At 43.8% G+C, this 26,463-nt stretch overlaps 1 protein-coding gene across 3 annotated transcripts in view; it reads left to right on the top strand.

The window, feature by feature from the left end:
* The first annotated feature begins 7,196 nt into the window (after positions 1 to 7,196).
* Dcaf5 (DDB1 and CUL4 associated factor 5) overlaps positions 7,197 to 26,463 on the top strand; it is a 95,467-nt gene continuing 76,200 nt past the window's right edge. Inside the window, exon 1 of one of the 3 annotated variants that reach the window (XM_052185561.1) lies at positions 7,197 to 7,559. In XM_052185561.1, the coding sequence (XP_052041521.1) occupies positions 7,346 to 7,559 (214 nt within the window). In that variant the 5' untranslated portion in view covers positions 7,197 to 7,345. The remainder of the gene's footprint in view (positions 7,560 to 26,463) is intronic. The other 2 variants (XM_052185560.1, XM_052185562.1) reach the window with 2 other exon arrangements.

Raw genomic sequence — 26,463 nt, forward strand, 5'->3', positions numbered from 1 at the left:
CCAACTGGGGACAAGGACCTTCAGTGTTTGGACTCAGAGATTACTGATTTGGGGGGCTGGATTAATTCAAAACATTAGAACCAATCCCCAATAAATGTGTGTTTACATGTATGGGTGTATTACATGGGGGTGTGAATCTCTGTGGAGGTCTGAAACTGATGCCAGGATCCTTCTCCATGGTTCTTCCAAGTCATTCAATGGGGTTGAGTCTCTCAATCAAACCCAGAGAGTTATCTGATATAGCTATCTGGTTGCAATGCTTATTCTAAGACTATCCTGGATCAATGTTGTACAAACATTGCTCCCCAATTATTGCCTCATTGGTCAATAAAGCTAGCTGCTCAGCCAATGACTGAGCAGAAAAGAGAGTAGATCAGGACTTTCTCCCAGTCAGGGAAGGGGAAAGAAGAGAGAGCCAAGGGGATTCTCTACAAGGAGAGTGTACTGGAGAGATCACAGAACAACACCTGGAACAGAGAAAGCCTTAAAATACGTCAGGGGTTTTGTCTGGGAGGCAGCCTGCTTAGCTGAGAGGATTAGCTGTTATGCTCAGTTGTTAGTTGCTCGGTTGTTATGCCCTTAAAGTTGTAAATAACTACAATAGTCCAGTCTCAGTTATTTGGGATCTAGCTGGGTTAAAAGAGAAACTACAACATTTACTAAAATAGCACTAACACACATATATATCCTTAGTTTTTTTTTAAAAGTTTACATGTGCCAGGTGGTGGTGGCATACTCCTGTAATCCCAGCACTCTGGGAGGCAGAGGCAGGTAGATTTCTGAGTTGGAGGCCAGCCTGGTCTGCAGAGTGAGTTCCAGGACAGCCAGGACTACACAGAGAAACCCTGTCTTGGAAAAAAACAAAAACAAACTAACAAAAAAAAAAGTTTACATGTCTGAGTATTATTTGCATATGCATCTGTGCACCAGGTGCGTGCCTGATATCATGATACCTGGAAGTCAGAAGAGGTCACTATCAGATCTCCTGAGACTGGAGTAGCAAATAGTTGTGAGCCACCATGTGGATACAGGGAATGGAACCTTGGTGAACCAAAGGCAATCAGTGCTTTAACTGCTGAGCCATCTCTTCAGCCACTACCCACTTCCCCCTTTTGAGACAAAGTCTCTCTGTGTAGTGCTTGGCTGGCCTGAAACTCAGAGATCGACCTGCCTCTGCCTTCCTAGTGCTGGGATTAAAGTGTGTTAAATATTTTTTATTAGGAATTATTTGAACATACTTATTAACTTTGGGAGGAGGACCAGTAACATACAAATGTATTAGCATAGTGGAGAAAGCAGGGGCAGGTTAGTAATGGAACAGGCCACCGAGGGAATCAAATGGAGAAGCTCTTTTGATGAGGTGGTGTTTGGATGAGAGGTGTTTTGCGGTGGGGAGGGCTGAAATTCAGGCAGATCTCTATGATCTCTGATCCCTGAGAACTGGCAGAGAGGTCAAGCCTGAGGACCGGGGCTTGGAAGTACGCTCTAGCTCCATCTATTAGAAATATTATTATAGAGCTGGGTGGTGGTGGTGCACGCCTGTAATCCCAGCACTCTGGGAGGCAGAGGCAGGCAGATTTCTGAGTTCGAGGACAGCCAGGGCTATACAGAGAAACCCTGTCTCAAAAAAAAAAAAAAAAAAAAAAAAAAAAAAAAAAAAAGAAAAGAAAAAGAAAAAGAAATATTATTATAGATTAACACGCCCTTTTCCTTGTATTGTTTTGGTTTTGTATGATGGGGTGATAGGTTTCCAACTTGCCATCCTCCTGTCTCAGTCTTCTGAATGTTGAACTTACAGTTGTCTGCCACCAAACTCTGCTACAGGTTTTCTGGTTTTTTTTTTTTTAGTTTTGATTTTTAAAAAGATTTTTTGAGGGTCTTATGTAGGCCAGGTATGCTTCAACTCACATTGTGACTGAGGCTGGTTTTGAACTCCTAATCCTCATGGCTCCACCTTCTGAATCCTGAAGTTTCAAGTGTTTACTATCATACTCATTTTAAAACTTGTTTGTCTCTTGTTAGTGCAGTAACAAGAAGTTTTAACCTCCACTTCACAATAGCATTCCACTTTAAAATGTGTCAGCTCAATGGTTATGTATTTTTCACAATACTACACAACTGAGAAGTGATGGAGTGATTGGAAAGGTCCAGTTTGACTTTTCTGATTTCAACTCCTTGATTGTGTGTGTGTGTCTGTGTGTCTGACATTCCTCTGTAACACAGAAAAAGCCAGAGCCACCTCATCCTCTAATACACTAACAGTAGAGTGGGAAGAGCATATCCACAGGGTATAGGAGTCATTCGAATGTGGAAGACATTTCTCTCTCCCCGTCTATACGTAGCCCTGTCTGTCCTTGAACTCGCCCTGCAGACCAGACTGGCCTGGAATGTAGAGCTTCACCTGCCTCTGTCTCCTGAGTGCTGGGATTATAATTGTGCACCACCACCACCCAGATACAGTAGTTTTTAAATATAAGAAAAAGACAAAATAAACTTAGCTTTGCTATTTACTATATAGATGTTTTCATCTCTATTTTGACTGGATGGTTCTGAGCCATTTTGGACTCTCAAAAGACCCAAGAGTTTTATAGTACAGATGGGAGCTAGTGCTTCCCAAGTAATATTTTTGGGGGGGGGCAAGAAATGATGTCAATTTTTATAGACACTTATATATTACATAGTAGGATTTTTCTTTCTTCCTAAGAAGATTTTATTTTTAACTATGTGCGTATTTAGGTATGTGCACATTATTGCAGTGCATTCAGAGTCCAGAAGAAGGTGTTGGGTCCTCTGGGGGTTGAAAGCCATTCAAAATATTGCATTGCTCAGAAAGGACAATGTGTACTCTTAACCTCTGAGCCATCTCTCTAGCCCCCCACAGCAAGATCTTTACAATAGTAGAGGTTCTCAATAAGTGGGTCTCTACCCTTTTGTGGGTCAGATATTGAATATCTTGTATATCACATATTTACAGCACAATTCATAATAGTATTACAGTTATGGAGTAGCAATGAAATAATTTTATGGTGGGGTCAGCACAACACGAGGAACTACATTAGAGGACTGCAGCATTAGGAAGGCTGAAAACCAAGGCAATGCAGTTGTCTACGGTGAGATGCAGGTTGATCACGAAGGCACTAGTTTTATCCATGGCTGTGATAGGTGTTTCTCGTCCAGTATTAAGATAGTTGTCAGAATCTATAAATAACTTGTGCTTTTACAAAAAAATCAAGCATTAACAGTCTGCTGACTTTGTCAATGATAATAAGGCAGCTGTCAGTTGTACACTACTTTGCAGATACTAGGAAACAATATTTTTAAATTCTGTTCCAATGTAGGGTTGGCATTTTGACAAGTGAGAAAACAACTGCTTCTCAAAAGCTGTTCCAAAGAATATTTTGAAAAATGATATTTAGAAGTATTTCCATTATAGTATGTTTTCTGTTTTATTTATTTATTCTGCGAGGGTCTCTGTGTTGTCCTGGCTGGTCTGAAACTGACTACATAGAATATACTGGCCCCAAAATTCTTTCTTCAGACACACCAGAAGAGGGTGTCAGATCCCATTACAGATGGTTGCAAGCCACTGTGTGGTTGCTGGGAATTGAACTCAGGGCCTCTGAAAGAGCAGTCAGTGCTCTTATCCTCTGAGCCATCTCTCTAGCCTCCTCTCAAACTTCTTTCAATCCTCCTGTCTCCACTTCTGTAGTGCTGGGATTATAATTGAAGTCATTTTTTCTTTTTGACAAATATGTCATCAGACATGTTGACATCACATCTGTAATCTGTGACACTTCAAGTTCAGCTTAGGTTTCATAGTGTCTCAAGAATGTCCCAAACTCAAAACAACATATATATTGTCAATAACCTTACATAACCTTATATAATGGTAATTTTTCCATGATTATATTTAGCGTTGGCATATAGCTTTGCATGCTGGAGGCCTTGAATTGAATCCTCAGCACCAAAGTAGGGTGTGGTGGCTTACTCAGTTCCTCTTAAAGATCAGTGTGTCAAAGGCTTTGAAGTTATGGAAACACTGATGAGTGGGCCCTAAGGGGTGTCTGTCAGGGCTTCTCTGTGTAGTCCTGACTGTCCTAGAATTCACTTTGTAGATCAGGCTAGCTTTAAACTCAGAGATATGTCTGTCTCTGCCTCCAGAGTGCTGGGATTAAAGGCATGCACCACCACACCTGGCTAAAAATAAATTAAAAAAACAAAAAACAGAAAAAACCCCAACTGGGCTCTTGAGATAGCTCAACAAGTACAGGCACTTGCCAGTAGAGGACATCAGGTCCTTAGAGCTGTAGCTACAGTGGGTTGTTAGTGGGACGTGAGTGATGAGAAGTAGTTGTGGGTCCTCTGCAAGAGCAACTAGTGCTCCGAACTTCGGAGACATCTCTCCAGCCCCCTACATTCTTTTATTTTTAAATTAATTTCTTTATTTGATATATGTGAGTACACTGTCTCTCTCTTGAGACACACCAGAAAAGGGCATCGGATCCCATTACAGATGGTTGTAAGCCACTATGATGGGAATTGAACTCAGAACCTCTGGAAGAGCAGCCAGCGCTCTTAACTGCTGAGTCATCTCTCCAGCTCCACATTCTTTTTTTTTTTTTTTTTTTTTTTCTGAGACAGGGTTTCTCTGTGTAGCCCTGGCTGTCTTGGAACTCACTCTGTAGACCAGGCTGGCCTCAAACTCAGAAATCTGCCTGCCTCTGCCTCCCAGAGTGCTGGGATTATAGATGTGCACCACCACCTCCCGGCTCAGCCCCACATTCTTAATATAAGCAAATAATGTGGTGCTTTACCTCCTGAAGTTAACTGTTTCAATAGAGTTAATTTGGCAAATAATTATAGGAACTTAATGAGTCTGAATTTCATCTGAACAATGAATAATTTAAAACTGTATGCCTGATAGTTCATGGATATATTAATGCTAAAACGCAACTCACCATTCATCTGAAATTCATATAGAACTAAATGAATGCTTTTTAATTTTTCTCTGGAAATCCTATTTATGGAAATATACATAATCCAGAGAAGTTGAGGATATAGTTCAGTGGTAGAACACTTGCCTAGCATGTCCCGGCTCTATATCCAATCCCTAGATTTGTCTAAATGAAATAATAAAATCGATCCAGAATAACTGTGGATAAAGACTAGGTGGTCCTACATCTTTGCTCTAGTTGATCACTGAAGATGGAACTTCCCACAAAGCCCTAGAACTGAACCAGTTTGTGACCAGATCCTGAATAATTTTTAGGCTGAGGTTTTCCAGGGATTGAGGGAAAAAGAGTCATATTTAAAATTTTGGATTAAAGCATATACTTAAGAGAAGACTGTGTCACATGTTGACACAGTAAGGCCACTTCAGACACATCATTACTAGGCCTCTCTCTCCTACCCTAAGCAAATAAGGCAGGGATAAATAATGGTTTATTAATACCAAGGAGCCAAAGGGCCCTTTGTAAATGTATAGTTGGGCATGTCAAACAAAGGAACTGAGATGGAAAAAAAAACTTGCAATAAATGAACAAAATTTACTGTGTTGTTTAATTTTTGAGACAGGGTTTCTCTGTAGTTCTAGCTGTCCTGGAACTTGCTCTTTAGACTCAGAGACTTGCCTGCCTCTTGCTGGGTTTAAGGTAAGAGCCACCACCACTCAGCTGCTGTGGTTATTTGAGACCAGGGTCTCTTGTAGCCTACAGGCAACCTCGAAGTACTGATGCTCCTACCTTCAGTTCCCATCCTTGGATTACATGCACAGGATAATTTTTTTTAAAGCACTACTTATTTTTATAAATAAGGGATTATATTCCATTTGAATTCTCATTTTTGGGTTTGGTGACCTTCAAGTAAGTTTAGAAAATGTTGTAATATTTTACATTGACTACTTACAAAAAGATAATTTTGCTTGACAGGTGAACCTCTTCCTTCTTCCCCATCTTTACTAAAGAATTTCTTTAGTTCATTTTTCATCAGTGGTTGTATTTAATCACTCCTGTGCCATCTCTGGTCCTGAGGATGTAATTCCTGTTAAATTGAAAGGGCAAACCCGATACCTGCCTATTTCAGGTTAGTTAATCACCACTAATGATAGAGGACAGTGTTTTTGGAAAAGCACTCCATTGAAAAGGGGACTTTCAACTTTACCTGGTAAAATTCCAGTGCACTTACCCAGTTTCCTCACTGAGGTCAACGTGGGGACTCTTGCACTACTGAAAGGCAGCTAGTTATGGCTGATACTGCAGCCGTTGGTTAGCAGCTGTGCATCTGCAGGCCTCCAATCTCAAGACCTTTGGCCTCACCCCTACCAATGAAATAAGATACTGCTATGTTCCCATAATGTTTCTTGTGGCTTGCAGATGCATCTGGAACCAATGGACAGAGGACTTTCTCAATTTGATTTTGGCAATTTTCTTCTCACTTTCTTTTGGGAGTGGGGGGTGGGGATTGTTAGAGCTAGAGGCTGAACCCAGAGCTTGAAGCATGCTAAAACCATATGCTTTACTACTGGGCTACTATATCAGCTCATTTCTCTTTTCACCTCCCTCTAACCCCCCCCCCCCCATACCCGTATACCAAGTGTCCTATCAGCTTGAACAATTCTGCCTTTTTTTTTTTAACCGATAGGCTGGGGAGGGGGGTGAGGGTCAATTGGAAAACTGAATTGAAGAATAGAAGGGTAATGACACATTTTTTGGGGGCAGGTGCACTGACAAAAACCCACAGACAACCTCCTTCCAGACGTCCAGTCCAATCATGGGTTCCCTCGCTTGGACAGGGACTGGGCACCCGGGAGGCAGCGAGCATTGCTGGGCGAGCCGCTGTCCCTCCAGGGAAGGAGGGTGAGCCCGCAGGCCGGCTGCCACTCCTGATTGTTACGCGTGTCCAACTTCACAGAGTGCGGCGCGCCGGGGTGCATCGGGGCCGCCATCCTGAGCCAACCGTGGTTCGGCGCGGGCAGCGGCCGCTGCAAGCCTCCGCCCGCCGTCTCCGGGCAGCCGTCCGCGGGGGAGGGGCAGCTGGCGCCCGCGTTCTCCGGCCCGGCGGCCGGCGGAAGAGCCCCGCACCGCGGAAGCGCGACCGCAGCTGGGGATCAGCTGCTGGAGGCGGCGGAGAGGCGGAGCCTAGGGGGGAAGGGGAGGGAGGGACACGACCGTGAGGAAGCCGCGAACGCCGCCGACCGTCTGCACACCTCGCTCCGTCTGCCATGGCTGGTTAAAGAAGCCTCCGGCTCGCCGCGCGCGGGGAGGGACGGGAGGGGAGCGGCGGCCGGGCGTGCGGCCGAGGGAGGGGCGGCGGCGCGAGCTGCGGCGGCGGCGGCGGCGGTTCCAGCATGAAGAGGAGAGCTGGCCTGGGGGGCAGCATGAGGTCAGTGGTGGGCTTCTTGTCCCAGCGGGGCTTGCATGGGGACCCCCTGCTCACTCAGGACTTTCAGAGGAGACGACTGCGGGGCTGCAGAAACCTCTACAAGAAGGACCTCCTCGGCCACTTCGGCTGTGTCAATGCCATTGAATTCTCCAACAATGGAGGCCAGTGGCTGGTCTCAGGTAAATCAACCCCCTTCCTTCTCCTCCCCGCGCCTCCCGCTCCCCTTACAGCTGCCCCTTGCCCTTCCCCGCCACCCTCCTGCTGCCCTGCGTCCCCACCCCCGCTCTTCTCAACCCCTCTCCAGCGGTGGGAAGATTTGGTGTGAAATTAATACCATTGCAGGGAGAGGGAGGGAGGGGGAGGGAAGGAAGAAGGGGAAGGAGAGGATGTCTTCTATTAAAAAAAAAAAAAAAGACCTAAAATGGTTGACAGGTCTTAAATGCGCTTTATCCCAAGTGGAAAGTGGTCCCTCCAGACGCCTGCCCCACAAGTGTGGGTCGTGGAGGGGGACGAGGTTACGGTTTGACTAAGTTGGATGGCAAACTCTTCCTCTGCGTAGTTTAAAAGGTGCGGGGGGGCACTGGGGGGGAGGGCTCGCAGGGGTGGGGGAAGGCCGAGGCGCGCCAAAGGCCAGGGGAAGCTCGAGCTCTAGTCCTCGGTGTCGTGGAGAAAAGGGGCCTCGGAACCGGAGGCCGGCAGTGACAGAGCCGGACGCCGTGGGGCCAGCGGGCTCGGGCGGGTGGTGACGGGTAGAAGAGAGGCGTCCCCTCCCCCGGGCTCTCGTAGGGCCCAATCCCATCTCCCAGCAGGCAGTGGTAGCCTCTTCCGCGTCTTGTTTTTATTATGGTTCGGAGAGTGGCGAGGGCTCTGGAGACCCAGGGACTGAACTTGGATGCGCTGTTCAGGAGGCAGGGGTTCGGGACGACCCCCGGGAGACGTACTGGCGGGAGGCGGGCTCCAGGACCCCCTACACCCGCGGCTCCTGTTGCAGGGCTGCTCGCCTCCTCCCCCACCCGGTTCAGCTAGGCCTACTTGCCTCCAGGGTCTCCCCACTGGGGTCGGGAAAGTGGTGCAATCGAGGCCGGGGCTCCGGCCGGGCGGAGTAGGCCTTGCTCTCTCGAGGCTCCTAGCGACAGGCAGCTGAATCGATAGCCTATTGCTCCGGGGGAGGCCGGACCAGAGTGGCGGCGGCGCCTGCACACACCGCGGCCGGGGTCGCTGGCTGCCGCCCGCTCCTCCCCTGGGGTCGCGGCCCCGGGTGAGGGCGGGTGGGGCTAGGCTCTCGCCGGGGAAGGGGCGGCTCCCTGAAACCAGGCTGCACTGCGAAGGGCCTAGACCAGATCGGGCGTTCCCGCTCGCCTCCTTCCTCCTCTCTTTTTCCTATACTGGGAGGGTTGAAGGGGAGTCCAGCACTGGACGTGGCGCTTAATTTACCCAGGTGGATCCCCGAATGGCTTTCTAATTTGCGTCAGTGGGCAGCTCTCCAGAAACTTCGGCGGTTATGGCAAAGCATTTGTCTTTGGAAGTATCAGGCGGAAGTGCCACCATGAGTATGGTCCAGTTTGTGGGTAGCAGAGACAAGAGGTCTGTGATTATTTCATAATAAACTGGGGATTTCTCTAGAACTGACCCCCATCTTTTCCACACCAGATCATTTTTCCCTTGCATAAAGTTTGGACCCTACCCCAAGAAACCTGATATACTATTTCAAGGCAGGCCCCACATTAAAAAGCTTTTCTTCCATACACCGTGGTGTAGAATTTTACCTAACAAAATTCAAGTGCAAAAATGGAGAGAAAGAACCCTTCTTTGAAGGCTGTTCCTGTGTTTGTAATACAACTCTCTCCTGAGATTAATGTATTACAACTGAGAGGCTCCCCCAAACAAGTCACTTTACCTACAGAATGAGGGACTGTGAGGATACTCTTATAACTAATTAATCATTACTAATCACACATTGGCCCAACTTAATACATTTTAGACACTTGAAATATAATGCAAATACCATAAAGTTCTCCCATTTAAAATTAATGCATTTTACTCTTTTTCATTTTTCTTTTTCTTTTTTTTTTTGAGACAAGGTTTCTCTGTGTAGTCCTGGCTGGCTTTGATCTGCCTGTCTCTGGTGGAATGAAAGGTGTTCGTCGGCACTGCCCTGTGTAGTTTTCACTTGATCTTAGAAGTAGAGAAGCAGAGGAGTAAGAGTTAATACATTTTTAAAAGCATCAGACGGGCCACTGAGCTGAATGTACTATAAGCATTATTCTTATAATTTTGTATAAGAAAAAAAATTATTATATATATAAGAAAATATATATAAGAAAATTGTTATAATTCTTATAACATTGTTTTTGTTTTGGGACAGGGTCTTGCTATGTAGGTGCCTCTACAGCCTGTGAATCGTAGTTGAGTTCTGTTACCTCTAGGCTTGGCCAGTTTCTTTTAATTTCTGCTTGAGAGTGAGTCTGTGTAGTTGAAGTAGGACTGAACTCAATATGCCACCAAGGATGACCTTGAACTCCTCACCCTGCCATCTCTACGTCCCAAGCTTACATTGCTTTATTTCTTTTTACTTTTAGGAGACAGGATCTCGCACTGTTCTCCCAGGCTGTTGTGGAACTCACACTGAGGTTCTGTCTGGCCAGAGGTGGTTCAGTCTGCAGAGTGCTGGGACTGTAGTTGTGAGTCAGGAAGCCAGGCCCTTCAGTTTATGCTGTAGGAAAGGGGGACTGGGTGCATAGCTCAGGCTCTGGTTTAGGTGTTCACTTCCTTCTCTTGTCCCGAATTATCCATCTCCCTCAGTCAGTACTTCCTGGGTTCCAACCCGCCTGTCTTTCCCCACCAGGCCTTCTTCCTGTTTTGTTTTTGTTTTCTTCATTGTGTCTACTCCTGTCCCAGCTCTTAGTCCTTCCAGCAGTCAGCTCCATTGACCCAGCCAGTTGGACTCAGATATTATTTATTCCCAGAATACAAGTTTTTGTTAAAAGCAATTCACCTTGTATTTTAAGTACAGCTTGTGTTAACGAAACGTTCTGCTTGCTTTTGACAAGAAAGCCGCCTTGGATATTCATAATACTCCATAAATTGTTAAAGCTAATTAAAAAATATGTTTTCCTTTGAAAAGTCCTTCAGTGATCTTTCCAAGTTTAACAGTATTTGAAGTGTCATATTTACATGGTTTTTTCCTTTGGTTTATTCAGACAAGGTCTCATAGCCCAGGCTAGTATGGAACTCAGTATGTAGCTGAGGTTGGCCAATGAACACCTTGATTCCGCCTCACAGATGCTTGGATTACAGTCATGAGAGCCCCCCGCCCCGCCTCCTTGTCATTTTTTTTCCTACTGGGCACTGTCCTTTATTAACAGTTACTACCTGAGAGGTAATCATAAACTAGTGTGAGACTGATGGGAGCATCTATCCCCAGTAAGGAGGGGTATCAGATTCTGGGATGGTATTTTTCTGCATTTTGTTGTCTTTGTGTCTTGTTCTGGATTGGTAAAAGCCTTAGAGAGACGTGATGCTCTGACAGACTGTCTCTAGTTAGTTGTTTACATTTACTAATAGTTTGGGCAGGTCCACATTTTTGTTAACTAAATCACAGGATTTGATAGAATTAAGACCTGGGACAAAGATTTTTCTGTGATTTCTGTGGCCATATAAAGCCTTCCTGCCTAAGGCTACATCACTTTCCTGTTAGCTCTTCTGTCTGAGAGAGTAGAGAGAGGGCAGCAAGGGAGAAGATGTTTGATACTTTAAGTTGTTTGACACTTACTTTTGATTTTTTAAATTTTATTTGTCTTATGTGTATGGTTGGTTTGTGTGCATGTATGTCTATGTACCGTGTCTATGTCTGGTGTCTTTGGAGCTCCTTGGGGTTGGAGTCACTGATAGTTTCGAGCCACCACATGCTCCTGGAAGAGCAGCCAGTACTCTTAACTGCTGAGACATCTCTCTAGTCTTATTTGATACTTTCAAGTTGTGAAAACTGGCCATGGTGACACACATTTGAAATTTCATCTACTTGGGAGATTAAAGCAGTTGAGAAAGTGGCCAATATAAGTAATTTAGCAAGAGCTTTTACTTAAAAAGGAAAAAAAAATGCTTAGCTATATGTACACATGTAGAGTGATTGGCGTAGTTTTCAGGGCTCTCTGTACAGTTCTCCCAGTCTGGGATTTACACACATTCTCCTTGAACTTCTGATCCTATTGTCTCCACTTCCCCAGTGCAGGATTATAGGTGTGCGCTTCAACCATGAATGGTTTTAAGGAATATTAAAATATTTTCACCAAAGAAGTTACCTTTACTATTAATATTTTTATTGACCAGAAAGCAGTATCACCTTGGTAGCATGCAAGCAGTGTGGCACTGTGGCATGATATGTAGTTAAACCATCGCTGGGCCGCATAGACCTGTGACATCACATCACTTGGTGCTATTTTTCCAGGTCTGTTCAGTGGGAATTCCAGGCCTACCTAAAGGGTTGTTGTGAGATTTGTGTTGGGTGCTTCACAGACTCATAATAAACCTATTTGCTTTCTTAACTTTTTGTTGCTTTTATGGTGTCCCTCATAGTCGCCTAACACTGTTGGTCGTAGACCTCTGCGAACTGGGCAGACAGTATGGTTTTGTGACTTTTCTGTTGCCATGCTAGGGATTGAACCCAATTCCCGGCACTCTAGGCAAGTGCTCTACCACTGAGCTATATAGCCTTGGTCTTTAGTGTTTATTTTGTTTTGTTTTGTTGTTTTTTTGAGACAGGGTCTCACTGTGTAGCCTTGGCTCACCTTGAACTCAATGTATATATAGATCAGGCTGACCTTGAACTCACAAAGATCTACCACCCTCTGCCTGCTGAGTGCTGGTAAAGGTTTTCATCACCATGCCCAGCAGCCCTTAGTTTTTTTTAGATACCTCATTCCCATGCTGGCCTTAAACTCTGGATCCTTCTGCCTTGAGGCCAAAGTGCTGGGATTACACATGTAGCTAGTTTTATGACTTTGTGACATGAAGAGGCAACGTTATATGGAAAACACCTGGGATAGGGTGGCATGTGATTTGAAGTTGAAGTCTTAGCTTTAGTCACAGATTGTGTGGATTTAGTTAAATTGCTTCATTATCTATTCATAAAATAAGGTAATAGATTGCCCTAAGTACAAGACAGATGGTAATGAATGGTCAGTGAAGTTGCTGTTCATGAAAGTGCTGAGGCTGGGGATGTAGTTCAGTTGACAGAGGGCTTGCATAGCAGGCACAAAGCCCTGGGCCCTGGCACTAGCACCACATGAACCTGGCACAGGGCAAGCCTGGCACTAGCACCACATGAACCTGGCACAGGGCAAAGCTGTCAGGGGAATTCGTGATCCTAGTACCTGAGATGCAGAGGCAGGAGGTTCAGAAATCCAAGGCCATCATTGGCTACACAGTGGAAAAAAAAAGTTCTGTAGGTATCGGACATGGATTATAAATTGCCTTCTTACATCTTATTTTATGTGTATGGATGTTTTGTTGCCTGTTTGTGTTTGCACCACTAACGCTTGGTGCCCAAAGGACATAAGAGGGAGTCAGATATCCTGAACTGAAGTTACTGAGGGGTGTGAGCCACCCTGTAGATGCTGGGAAAAAACACAGGTCCTCTGTAAGACAAGTCAGTGTTCTTAACTGTGAGCCACCACTCCAGCACCTCTTATAGTTTATAAGTGTAAAGGTTTGCATAAATAGAATCGTAACAGTTGAATAAAGGGGTTTCTGCTCTCTAGTAATGAGAGTTTGCTGTAATATTATTTCCCCTTCATTGAGGTCTCAGGCATTGGATTCTATAGAGCCAGTAGATTAATGGCCCATATAAAGTTTTATATTTCAGTGAAATTATTATATCATTCTGGTGCTTATGACTAAATATTAAGAAAAGTACTTTTGGAATCTTTTCAGGTAGCAGCTATGCTGTTCCAAAGTGAAGAATTGTGAATGGGGAAAGACGGTAAAGGGAGATAGCTATACAGACTGTTATTCACGTGGCTCGCCAGCGTTGTTGCTGTAGGGATCCATAGTTATGAGAAACTGAGGATTCTCCACTCTTGCTTAGTTGCTTTGACAAGTCATTCATCCTGTGTTTCCTCATCCGTGCAGGAAGGTCAGCGTATCTCCTGGGATACGTTGGGATGGAGACAGATGAGCTGACACAGTGGCTTAGTCCTAGCCCTTGGCTAGAGGTCCTACTGCTGCTAAGTTGCTGTTTCATCTGAACCTCACAAATGAACCTCAGAAATAATGACCTGCTCAAGTAGTGTCAAGCTGTCTGAGTGGGTTACTTTGCCAGGGTAACCATCTGTAGTTTCACTGTCCTACACACTTTAATTTGTGTTAAATTGATGGTGTCCCATAAGGGGAGATTTTGCAGAAGAGAGTTGGGCAGTCTCTCCTGCTGAGTCTCCAGTGTTCCAGCTCCAGAAGCTGAACTATATATCTTACTTTGGAGGTCTTTGTTTCTTCCCTAGAATATTGGTCAAGAAGAGGAATTTGTTTTTCGTTCTTTTTTTTTCTTTTTTCTTTCTTTCTTTCTTTCTTTCTTTCTTTCTTTCTTTCTTTCTTTCTTTCTTTCTTTTTTGTTTTGTTTTTTTGTTTTTGGTTTTTTTTTGTTTTTGGTTTTTTCAAGATGGGGTTTCTCTGTGTAGCTCTGGCTGTCCTGGAACTCACTCTGTAGATCAGGCTGGCCTCAAACTCAGAAATCCGCCTGCCTCTGGCTCCCAAGTGATGGGATTAAAGGCGTGTGCCACCACTGCCTGGCTGTTTCTCATTCTTAAGATTGGTTTTATGAAGTCCAGATAGACTTTGAACTCATTTTGTAGCTGAGAATGGCCTTGAATTGATGATTCTCCTCTTCCCTCTGTGCTGGGGCCACCCCACACTACTTAGGAAGAGCCTGTCAAAACTGCTGGGTAGCTTCCTTTATTCTGCATTCCCATTCAGGTTTTTATCTGAATTCTGGCTGTACCACTTGGCCTTACTACTTATTTTGAACCTCTGAAGATAGTCTTTCTTAGTGTTAGATAAGTTAACTGTGTTTGATGGCTTAGTAAAAATACTTTGAAAGTAATTGTGTGCATGCATGCATGCGCCCTCTCTACAGGCATGATGCTTGATTGTAGGGCCCGGAATGCGTGTCAGATGAGAGGGAACACTTTGGGGAGTTGCTTTTCTCTTTCCACCTCTATGTGGTTCCCAGGGGCAGCAAGTATCTTTACCTATAGCAGTAATTTTACAGAGGGGTTCTGCCCCACTCTTTCCTGTTTAGCTCTCTAGTAAACAACACAAAGACACCAAAATTTATTAACAAGCTACAATCCTAAACTGGGCAGGTTCTGAGACATAATTATAACCCGGCTAGGCTATTAATAACCAGATAAATGCTGCATTACTCGCCAGCTGAGTTGTTCTGTTTCATGTGTGTCCTCAGTGTGAGCTGCTTTTGGCTATGGTCCTTCCTGCCACATGCCAACCCCCTCCTTCCTCTACCTTTTCCTTCTCCTTGTGGTGCTGCTACCTGAGACCCCCTACTTGAGCTCAAGTCCTGCCTCTCTCTCCTGCCCTTGCATAGTCTCTAGCTTTTTATTGTCCAGTCAGAGATTATTGGAATGCGTTCTTTATAGCACATTGATCAATACAATGCTCATGTCCAGATTTCAACCCCCAACATTTATCCTCTGTTCCATCTCAATAGCCCTTTATAATGGGCTGTGGGAAGAACAACTAAGATTTGGATGTTTGGAAGCTTTGGTTTAGTTTCTGAGTGCTGGTGGGTGGGTAGTGGCAGGTGATTGATTCATTCTTAGGACTGTTAAAAGATAAGTTTTGCTGGGGCAGTGGTGGCACACCCCTTTAATACCAGCACTTGGGAGGCAGAGGCAGACGGATTTCTGAGTTTACAGGGTGAGTTCCAGGACAGCCAGGGCTACACAGAGAAACCCTGTGGGGGGTGGGAGACAAGAGAGAGAGAGAGAGAGAGAGAGAGAGAGAGAGAGAGAGAGAGAGAGAGAGAGAGAGAGAGAAGCTTTATGGTGTTAATTTGTTCTTTGCAAAAAGTTTTGTAAATGTGTAGGCAATAATCTTACATACAAAAATGATATCATAAACTGCTCATAAGGTGTGGATGGAGTATCTGATGTAATTAGAAGAACTTAGTTTCCTACGTTAGAATTGAGGAATATTTACATTGCAACAGGTACTATCTTAATAACTCTTCTATGGATCCTAACTGTTTAGGTACTGAAAAAACTGTTTTCGGTATCTAGCTCTATTCTAATTCTTGTTTTTTGTTCTGAATAAAACGTTCACAATAGTTATCAGAATATGACAGTTATAACAGTCTTCCCACCCATTGTTATTTTTATTTTGTTTGTTTTGAAACAAAGTGTTACTTTGTTCCTGGGCTGGTCTTGAACTCAGATAACCAGCTGCCTCTGCCTTTTGAATTCTGGACTAATGCCATGTGCATTAAACAAAATTATTTATGGGGTTGGAGAGATGGGTCAGTGGTTAAGAGCAATGGCTGCTTTAACAGAGAACCCTGGTTCAGTTCCCAGCACCCACATGGCAGCTCACAACTGTCTGTAACTCCAGTTCCTGGGCATCCGGCACCCTCACACAGAGTCACAAGTAGACAAAACAATCAGTACACGTAAAAATAGGTAATTTTAAAAATTGTTCATTGTGTGCATATGTGGATGTGGACACTCAAGTGTCATGGTATGCATGTGGAGGCAGAAAACAACTCTTGGAAGTCAGTTCTTTCCTGCCCCTTGGAGGATCTGAGGATTGAACTCAGTCATCAGGTTTCTGTGCAAGCATTTCTACTTTCCGGACCATCTTGCCCACCCTTTTGGTTTTTGTTTCGTGTGTGTGTGTGTGTGTGTGTGTGTGTGTGTGTGTGTGCGCGTGCGCGCGCGCATGTGTTAGAGATTGAAACGAGTCTCATGCGTGCCAGGCAAGCATTCTTTTATTGAGTTCTATCCTCAGCTTCTAGTTATAATTTTTGCAAGTATTTGCTAATGATAGGAAATTTGATTTCAAGAAAAAGTAATTTTAGGGGCTGGGTGGCAAGATGGCTCAGTGATTAAGAGTGCTTGGTGCCCTTCCAATGGACCTTCCAGAGGACCAATGTTCAGTTCCCAGCACCTGCATCAGGTATCTTCCAACTGCCTGTAACTCCAGCTCAAGGGGATCCTTTCTGGCTTCTGCCAGCACCTGTACCAATATGGCATACAAATGTACAAACACACTTAAATAAGAATGAAAAATAAAGGAAAAATAATTCTTCCTACTTTGGATGACTATTGTTAATATCTGGATCATACTTTTAGCCTTTGGTATGTATATATACTTGTTTTTTTGTTTTTGTTTTTGTTTTGATTACAGGCATGTGCCACCACTGCCCGGCTTGGTTTTTTAAGCCAGTGTCTCATGTAGCCCATGCTCTCTTCAGATTATATTTGTAGCTGAGGCTGTCTTTAAATTCCTGGTCCTCCTGTCTCCATCTCCTGAGTACTAGGTGTGGATTGTATATTGGTTTGAATAAGATTAGTCCCCATAGCTTGTCATATATTTGAATATTTGGTTCCTGATTGGTAGAAGTGTTTGGGAAGGATGAGGGGGGCTGGCCTTGTTGGAGGAGTGTGTCACTGGAGGTAGGCTTTGGGGCTTTAAAAAATTTGTGTGAATTCCAGCACTTGGGAGGCAGAGGCAGGTGGATTTCAGAGTTCGAGGCCAGCCTGGTCTACAGAGTGAGTTTCAGGACAGCCAGGGCTACACAGAGAAACCCTGTCTTGGGGGGAAAAAAAAAGATTTGTGTAATTTGCAGTCTTACTCTCTTTGCCTTGTGGTTGTGGATCAAGATGTGAGCTCTCTCTTGTTTTTTGCTCTGTCATCCTGGACGGAAACCCTCTGGAACTGTAAGGCAAATCAGAAGCTTTCTTTTATAAATTGCCTTGGTCATGGTATTTATTAAGCAGTAGAGAAGTAACTAGGACACTATGCTTACAGGTGGGCAGCACCATTGCCTAGTAAGCCCTTTGTGTGGGGGCAGGGACTCATTAAGTGGCCCAGGCTGACCTCATATTCTGCTCTTTCTTGTTAGCCCTCCTAGTGTTCATATATAGGTGTCTGCTACCATGCCAGCTCTATTTTTAATTTTTTAATTTTTTTTTTTTTTTATTTTTAGGTGAGGTCTTATGAAACTTGGGCTTATTCTGAGCTTACTGTGTAGCTAAGGCTGGGTGTTGAACTGTTGTCTCTACTTTTTTTTTTTTTTAAGATTTATTTTATATATATGGGTACACTGTGGATGTTTACAAACATACTAGAAGAGGGCATCAGATCCCATTCCAGATGGTTGTGAGCTACCATGTGGTTGCTGGGAATTGAACTCAGGACCGCTGGAAGAGCAGTCAGTTTTCTTAACCGCTGAGCCATCTCTCCAGCCCTTGTCTCTACTTCTTGAATGCTGGGATTACAGGCATATATCACGATGCCCAGATTTATGTGTTTTAAAAATAAAATTGGAATGAGATCATCTCCACTATTTTGCAACATTTTTTAAATTAAAGTGAATATTTTCTTCATGTTATTGACCATTCTGAAGAATATTTTTCTTTCAACTTAGCAATGTTGCTGTTTGGGGGCTGAATATGTTTGGTTATGGTGGGCCATCCTGTGCAAGTAGTAGCCTCCCTTGGCTTCACTCAGTATTCCTGTGGTGATTGTAGTTCCCATTTTGTAATAATCAAAAAATGTCTGTAGACATGCCTAGTGCTGGGGGGTTGGGTGGGGGGAATGAGGGGTTAGGGTGGGGGAATGACTTAGATTTTAAAAAGTTGCTATAAAACAAAATTCTCAAAACCTTTTTGGTTACAAGACATTTTTACATTGAAATCATTGATTTCAGGAAAACTACAGTTTGAGTTATTTTTATGATTTTATTGCACTAGAATTAAAATTAAAAATGAGAAAGTTTAAGTACTCATTTAGTTTATATTGGAGATAAGGTCTCAGTGTGTAGCCCAGGCTAGTCTAAAATTTACTGTTTATTCCCAAAAGCTGGCCTTAAACTCAAGGTCCTCTTACTTTAGCCTCTGGACACACGTCTAGAGCAAGTGGGCCAGAGTGAGCAGGGCCAACGCAATTGGCCGGAGCAAAAAAGAAAAAAAAAATTTAAAAGATTGGTTGGTGAGGTGGCTCAGTGGCTAAAAGGGCTTGCGGTGCAAGCCTGATATCCTTAGTTTGGTTCCTGGAATCCACAGTGTTTAGAGGAAAACCCAAATCCTAAAGGCTGTCCTCCGACCTTGTGGTAGTTTGAATGAGAATGGCTCTCATAGGCTCATATCTTTGAGTGTTTGGTTCCTAGTTGATGGACTATTTAGGAAGGATTAGGAGGTGTGGCCTTGTTGGAAGAGATGTACCAATGGGAGTGGTCTTTGAGGTTTCAAAAGCTGATTCCAGCTTTCAGCTACCGCTCTAGCGCCACACATCTGCCTGCCTCAATGCTCTCTGCCATGATGGTCTTAAACTTACCCTTGGAAACTGTAAGCCAGCCCCAAATTAAATGCTTTCTTTTATAAGTTGCCTTGGTCATGGTGTCTCTTCACAGCAATAGAACAGTAACTAAGACAGAGTTGATACTAGGAAGTCGTACTTGTTGCTGTGACAGGCCTGACTGTACTGCTTGTTGGTGGAATGTAGACTTTGTCTTAGGAAAGTGATTGAATGCAGTAAGCGTATGGAAGATGGTAGTTGTGAGAGCAGTGTGGAATATGAAGCCCCGCTCACGGTTTCTTAGTGGAATGATATTAGCAGATAAGCTAGAGAGCATTCTTACGATTTGGCCAAGAATGTGGCTGTTTTGCCATTGTCCTGCCAGATGTAATTGAAGAGTTTTTGGACTAATATCATCATTGGCAGAGGATATTTGAAGAAAGCCTAGTATGAACTATGTCATGTGGTTATTAGTAATCACTCTTATGTAGATCTGTAACAAAAAAGAGCAAGCTGGGTCAAAAAAAAATTCTAAATGTATAGTTCAGAAGGAAAAGAGCATCGGGAAATGTAATGGTGGAGCCTGAGCTCAAGGAGATTAGATATTTAAAAAATGGCTAATTAAATGGGGTAAAAGGGAGTGATGGCCAAGACCCCACCCAGCTAAGCTTCCCAGGTGTTAAATACTTAAAGAATCTTCTAAAGGAAAGGAAAATGATTCCACAAGGGAAAGAATCAACAAGTCAAATCTAGACACATTAATTCCTCAAGTGGGCCAGATTCTATTCCATGCGAACTTGGCGCTTTGACCAAAGTGATTCTGGCTGTAAAGCCAGGCTACAGGAATAAAGAAGTTGTGGAATTTCCTCCACAGTTCAGGAAAGCTGCTGAGGCCAGGTGTATGGGAGGGGTGTCCTGCAGAGAGGGCCAGAGAGGGTCCTGAGTGAAGCTGGCAAGGTGAGGCCTGCGTTTCACTGGAGACCCCAAGATGTTGGAGATGCCAGAGCCGAGAGATAGAGAGCTGCAGACAGGGTGTGGCGCCAGCTCAAGAGAGACAAGTGTGTCACAGTCAAGAAAGCAGAAAGGAGTGGGAGATTCAAAGAACCATATAAGCCCTTTGATATCAGGCACAGACTTTGAGGATTTGGAGTTTGACCTGATGGGTTTCAGTCTTGCTTTGGTCCAGTATTTCCTATCTATACCCCTTTACTTCTTTTTAGAATGGTAATGTATATTCGGTGCCACTATATGTTGGAAGTATGTAATTTGTTTTTTGATTTTTTTTTCCCCCTAGGGGTTACAGTTAAGAGTTTGCCTTGATGCACAGGGGAGGCAGAGGCAAGCAGATCTCTGACTTTGAGGCCTGTCTGGTCTATAGAGAGAGTTCCAGGGCAGTTAGGTCTACACAGAGAAACCCAGTCTTAAAAAACAAACAAATAAACACCACCACCACAACAAAATCAACAACAACAACCACAATAACAATAACGGCAAAGAGTTTGCCTTGCATCTTAGAAGACACTTAGGACTTTTAAACAGTCTTGAGACTGTGAAAGACAGAATTTTGGAGTTAGACTGAATGCGTTTTATATTACAGTGTGGCTGTAGGCCTGTGGTGGCTAGGGAATGGTTCTTATAGGCTCATCATATATTTGTATGTTTGGTTCCCAGTTGGTGGACTATTTAGGAAGGATTAGGAGGTGGGGCCTTGTTGGAGGAGGTGTCCTTGGGAAGTAGGCTTTGGGTTTCCAAAAGCTCAGGCCAGGCCCAGTCTCTCTGTCTTCCTGACTCAGGTCTGAGGATCAGATGCCAGCTTTCCGCTTCTGCCCCAGACCGTGCCTGCCTGCTTGTTCCGCCTTCCCCGCCACTGATGGGCAAGGGTTCACCGTGCCCCAGTTAAATACTTTTCTTTTATAAGATGCCTTGGTCATGGTGTCTCTTGTCAGCCATTAAATAGTAACTGAGACAGCTCTTTACATTCTCTTGAATTCCTACTCACACAATTTTTTAAAAGCAAATAAAAATTTGTCAGGCTTATTGACACATTTATTTTTGTTTGTTACAGGGTTTCTCTGTGTAGCCCTGGCTGTCCTGGAACTCACTCTGTAGACCAGGCTGATCTCAAACTCAGAAATCCCCCTGCCTCTGCCTCCCAAGTGCTGGGATTACAGGCGTGCACCACCACACCCGGCTCGAAACATTCTTATAATACCAGCTATTTAATAGGGCAAGGCAGGAAATTTTCCTTTTTTTTTTTTTTAAGATTTATTTATTATATTTAAGTACACTGTAGCTGTCTTCAGACACTCCAGAAATGGGAGATCTTGGTATAGATGGTTGTGAGCCACCATGTGGTTGCTGGGCTTTGAACTCAGGACCTTCGGAAGAGCAGTCCGTGCTGTAAATAGCTGAGCCGTCTTTTTAGCCCTGCAGGAAGATTTCTAAGACCAGTCATCTTACTGAGACCCTGTCAAGTACAAAGAGGCTAGTGCTTTAGCTTAGTGGTGAGTGCTTGTCTAACACCTTCAGTCCCTGGGTTCAACCCTTGGTACACTCAAAGGGAAAAAGAAACATTGTTCTGGCTTTGCAGACTTTCTGAAGTCCACCCCAACACACTTGGAGACCAGATGTCCTGGAGCCCATTATGATAACATCATATGTTGTTAAACATCTGTGTTAAATGTAATCAACTTTTGTTATACTTAACTTTTGTTTTTTTCATACTCGTTGTTGCTAGATGATCTTGGAAATTAATTTTTCCTTTAGAACAAATCTTTAAAAATATAATTTTGAACCAATGAGTGTGAATAAGTTTTGTAATTTAAAAATATGTGTAGGTACCCACCCACCTATGGCCACTTGATCCTCGACAAAGAGGCTGAAAACATCCAATGGAAAAAAGATAGCCTTTTTAACAAATGGTGCTGGTTCAACTGGAGGTCAGCATGCAGAAGAATGGGAATTGATCCATCCTTGTCTCCTTGTACTAAGCTCAACTCCAAATGGATCAAGGACCTCCACATAAAGCCAGACACTCTGAAGCTAATAGAAAAGAAACTGGGGAAGACCCTTGAGGACATCGGTACAGGGAGAAAGTTTCTGAACAGAACACCAATAGCGTATGCTCTAAGAGCAAGAATTGACAAATGGGACCTCATAAGGTTACAGAGTTTCTGTAAGGCAAAGGACACCATCAAGAGGACAGATCGGCAACCAACAAATTGGGAAAAGATCTTCACCAATCCTACATCAGATAGAGGGCTATTATCCAATATATATAAAGAACTCAAGAAGTTAGACTCCAGAAAACCAAACAACCCTATTAAAAAATGGGGTACAGAGTTAAACAAAGAATTCTCACCTGAAGAACTTCGGATGGCGGAGAAGCATCTTTAAAAATGCTCAACTTCATTAGTCATTAGGGAAATGCAAATCAAAACAACACTAAGATTTCATCTTACACCAGTCAGAATGGCTAAGATTAAAAATTCAGGAGACAGCAGGTGTTGGAGAGGGTGTGGAGAAAGAGGAACACTCCTCCACTGCTGGTGGGGTTGCAAATTGGTACAACCACTCTGGAAATCAGTCTGGCGGTTCCTCCGAAAACTGGGCACCTCACTTCCAGAAGATCCTGCTATAGCACTCCTGGGCATATACCCAGAGGATTCCCCACCATGTAATAAGGATACATGCTCTACTATGTTCATAGCAGCCCTATTTATAATTGCCAGATGCTGGAAAGAACCCAGGTATCCCTCAACAGAAGAGTGGATGCAAAAAATGTGGTATATCTACACAATGGAGTACTATTTAGCCATTAGAAACAACGAATTCATGAAATTCTTAGGCAAATGGATGGAGCTAGAGAACATCATACTAAGTGAGGTAACCCAGACTCAAAAGGTGAATCATGGTATGCACTCACTAATAAGTGGATATTAACCTAGAAAACTGGAATACCCAAAACATAATCCACACATCAAATGAGATACAAGAAGAAAGGAGGAGCGGTCCCTGGTTCTGGAAAGACTCAGTGAAACAGTATTCGGCAAAACCAGAACGGGGAACTGGGAAGGGGTGGGAGGGAGGACAGGGGAAGAGAAGGGGGCTTACGGGACTTTTGGGGAGTAGGGGGGCTAGAAAAGGGGAAATCATTTGAAATGTAAATAAATTATATCGAATAAAAAAAATTAAAAAAAAATATGTGTAGGTTGGTTAAGGTGGTATGTATGAATATATGCATGGGAGTGCACGCATGCGAGCACACACACACACACATGCCTGTAATCCTTGCTCTTGACAGATGGAGGCAGGAGGCTTAGGAGTCCAAGACAAGCTTCACATAGCTACATACCAAGTTTGAGGCTTGTAACTGTTTGGGTTTTCTATGTCCACCTTAGTTCCTGAATTATGACACGGACGTTTATTTATGAATTAATGCCTACGCCATAAACTAGGCTCGTTCCCAACTAGCTTGTAACTCAGTTATTCTGTTTATATTAATCTAAGGTCTGCCACATGGCTGGTTGCCTCTTCTCAGTTTCATAGTCCAACTTCTTCCATCTCACGACAAATCTTTCCTCTCTTTGTCTGGAAGTCCCACCTCACTCTTCTGCCTTATGCTATAGGCCGTAACCAATCAGAAGACTAAACACCACTCTAGCAGAGGCTAGTCTGGGATACATGAGATTCCATTGCTTAAGAACCAGGAAAAACCATTACCAATAACGTCTACTGATTATTATTTTGTAACCTTTTAACTTTGTTAAAATAGTTTTCCTGTCCCTTCTGAGATTACTCTGCATTTACAGTGTTTGCGATTGGGAGCGGCTGCCTCCTGGAGGCGTTCTTGCAGGCAGGGAAGCTGAGCGGTAATTTGTTTTCAAAATCTCAGAAGTTTGAACTGCACTTTTTTGATTTTTCATCATATTTAAAGGATGTCATTCATGCTGTTTAGCTTTCTTTTTCTTCAAAATTTACTTTGTTTATCCTACTTGTGTGCACGTGTGTGCCCTCAAGTGCACGTGCATATATGGAGTTGCAGTTGTAGATTGCCCGTGCCTAGAGAAGTAACACAGTTCTTCTAGCCACATGAAATAAGACTCAGACTCAAAATATATTTACAGATATCTTGGCCAGATAGCTAGGCCCTTCTCTGACTAGATTTTAACATAAAATAACCCAGTATTCTAATCTACATCTGCCATATGGCAGCCTACCTGTGTTCAGGTACCATGAGTCTGTCTCTTCACATCTTCTGTGGTGAACCTTCCACCTGGCACTAGTCAGTTCCATAATAACGTTTACAGGGCCACCACTGTTGGTCTTCAGGGCTCCACGACCTTTGTGTGCAGCATGTTTACATGTGACTTGACCGAGTCTGTGTATTTAACTTGCATACCTGTTACAGCAACCTCTTTCTCTTCTTGAGCAGTTGAATCTATTTTCCTGAATGTTCAAAGCACTTTCACCTTGTTTCTCAGCAGTTATGAACTATGTGTGCTGAGATGAATCTTCAGTGTTGGCTTCCCACAAAACTATGCAGGCGTTTGAGGCTGGGCTCAGGTTTTGTGATGGCCAGAGGGTGTTCTTAGGTTTCCTGAGTAGTGCTTATAGCAGTCCCTGGGGTCTGTCCACCCCTTTGGGATGCCGCCTTCTTTCCCTTCTGTCACTCACCTGTTTGTGTGTGTGGTGTGTGTGTGTGAATCTCAGTAGCTCTGCTAATCATCACTGTGGGATTCAGTCCAAACCCCACCTCAACGTGAAGCTGTGGTTTCTGTGGCTTTCCTAGGCTTTCTGTGTGGAGAACATGGGCCCAAAATGGAGGCAGGAAGAGAGCAAGCCCTTGACTGATGCTCTTTTAAATTTAAAAAAATATATATTTTAATTGTATTTATCAATTTGGCTTTTTAAGACAGGATTTAGCTATGTAGCCCTGGATGCCCTGGAACTCACTCTGTAGACCAGGTTAGCCTTAAACTCGGAGATCCTCCTGTACCACCACTCAGCTGTTGCCTGTTTTTATTCTTTTAATGTAGGTGCTTGGGACTGAGCTCAGGTCCTCCTGTTGGCAAGCATTCTACTGACAGAACCATCTCTCTAGCCTCTCTAAGTTTATTCTTTTAAAAACAGTATTTGAAAGGAAATTTTCTATTACTATAATGTCTACAAAGCTGTGGCTTTTATTGTGCTGTTTTGTTTGTTTGTTCGTTTTTTAAATATCCCTTAAACTGTAAAGAACATTTCTCCAATGTCCAGAACCATCCAGTGGTGCTTAGGAAGACCAAGGACATGTTGGACTCTAATCTCCCTGTTCCTCTAGTTGATAGTAGCACCTCAGGACTAGTGAGCTTAGCCTCTTTATTTCTGTTTCCTCATGGGCAGAACTGGGCCATTGGAGAAATGATCCCCAGGGGTGGATGAGTGGACTGGCTGGTGTGAGGAGAAAGGACACTTGAACATGGTAGATTTCATCTGTTTCTGCCCAGGAATTAGAGACATGGTTCGAGTTTAGATTTTAAAGCTATAACTTTATTATATTCCAACACAATAGTTACCTGAGTGGTTTCTAGAGAAACCACTTTACTTCATGGGGTTCCAGGTATCCAGTTAAAGTGGTGCTTTGATACCTACTACCTATTTAATGTCGAGCGTTCCGAGCTAGGAACCAAGGCAAGAAGTCAGACCTCGTTTTCTTTTCCCTTCTTCCCGAGCAGGATCTCATTCTACAGCCCAGGCACTCTCTCCAGCCTCTATTTTGGCTTTTTGGAACAAGGTCTCATTCTGTAGCCCAGATTGGCCTGGAACTCAGTAATCATATCCCAGGCTAGTTTCAAATTTGTGGTAATCCTCCTTCCTCAGTCTCCTGAATGTTGGGAGTCCTTCAGTAATCTTGGTCTTAAACAATTTTAACCAGACTTCAGTTGCTAGGCATCTAGATGGTTTTCAGTTTTACCTGTTGCCTAGAGTCTCCCGGTCTTCCCTCCTAGGCCTGTGCTTGCCTAACTTTTTGAGGAAACTCAAAACAGATGGTTTCCTTCTGTGTTGAGCTGTTCTGGACCATAAAGCGAGAATGCCAGATGACTGCTTTAGTCATGGCATCTCTATCCATAGTCTGCTAGTGCTCAGGACCCTCTGGGAAAGGATACTCTTCTGTAACTTCAAAGCTACTATATCATCATCATCATCATCATTAATTACTGATCTTAGTTCAATGTGAAATGAACCTGAAGAATCCAGTAGCTGTACTTTCTTCTGGTTCTCAGAGAAGCCGAGGCTGTGTAGTATCTGGGGAAACCTCGGAAGCCTGGCCTTTGCTGTGGCTGTTGCTCGGTGGTGGAACACTTTTGTAGTATGTGGAGGCTGAGGGTTGGATCCCTAGTGCCAACCAGAACAAGCAAGCAACAAACGGACACACACCTGAGTTTGCTTGTCCTTCACATGGCACTAATGGCCTCGCCTTCTGTGAGATCCCTTTGTGCTTTCTCAGGCACTAAGGAGAGATGAGGCCTCTGTGACCCTGAGTGGCTGAGGACTTGCCCCTGATTGGGTGATATG

Source organism: Apodemus sylvaticus, chromosome 6 (genome assembly GCF_947179515.1).
Source record: "Apodemus sylvaticus chromosome 6, mApoSyl1.1, whole genome shotgun sequence".
NCBI lineage: Eukaryota > Metazoa > Chordata > Mammalia > Rodentia > Muridae > Apodemus > Apodemus sylvaticus.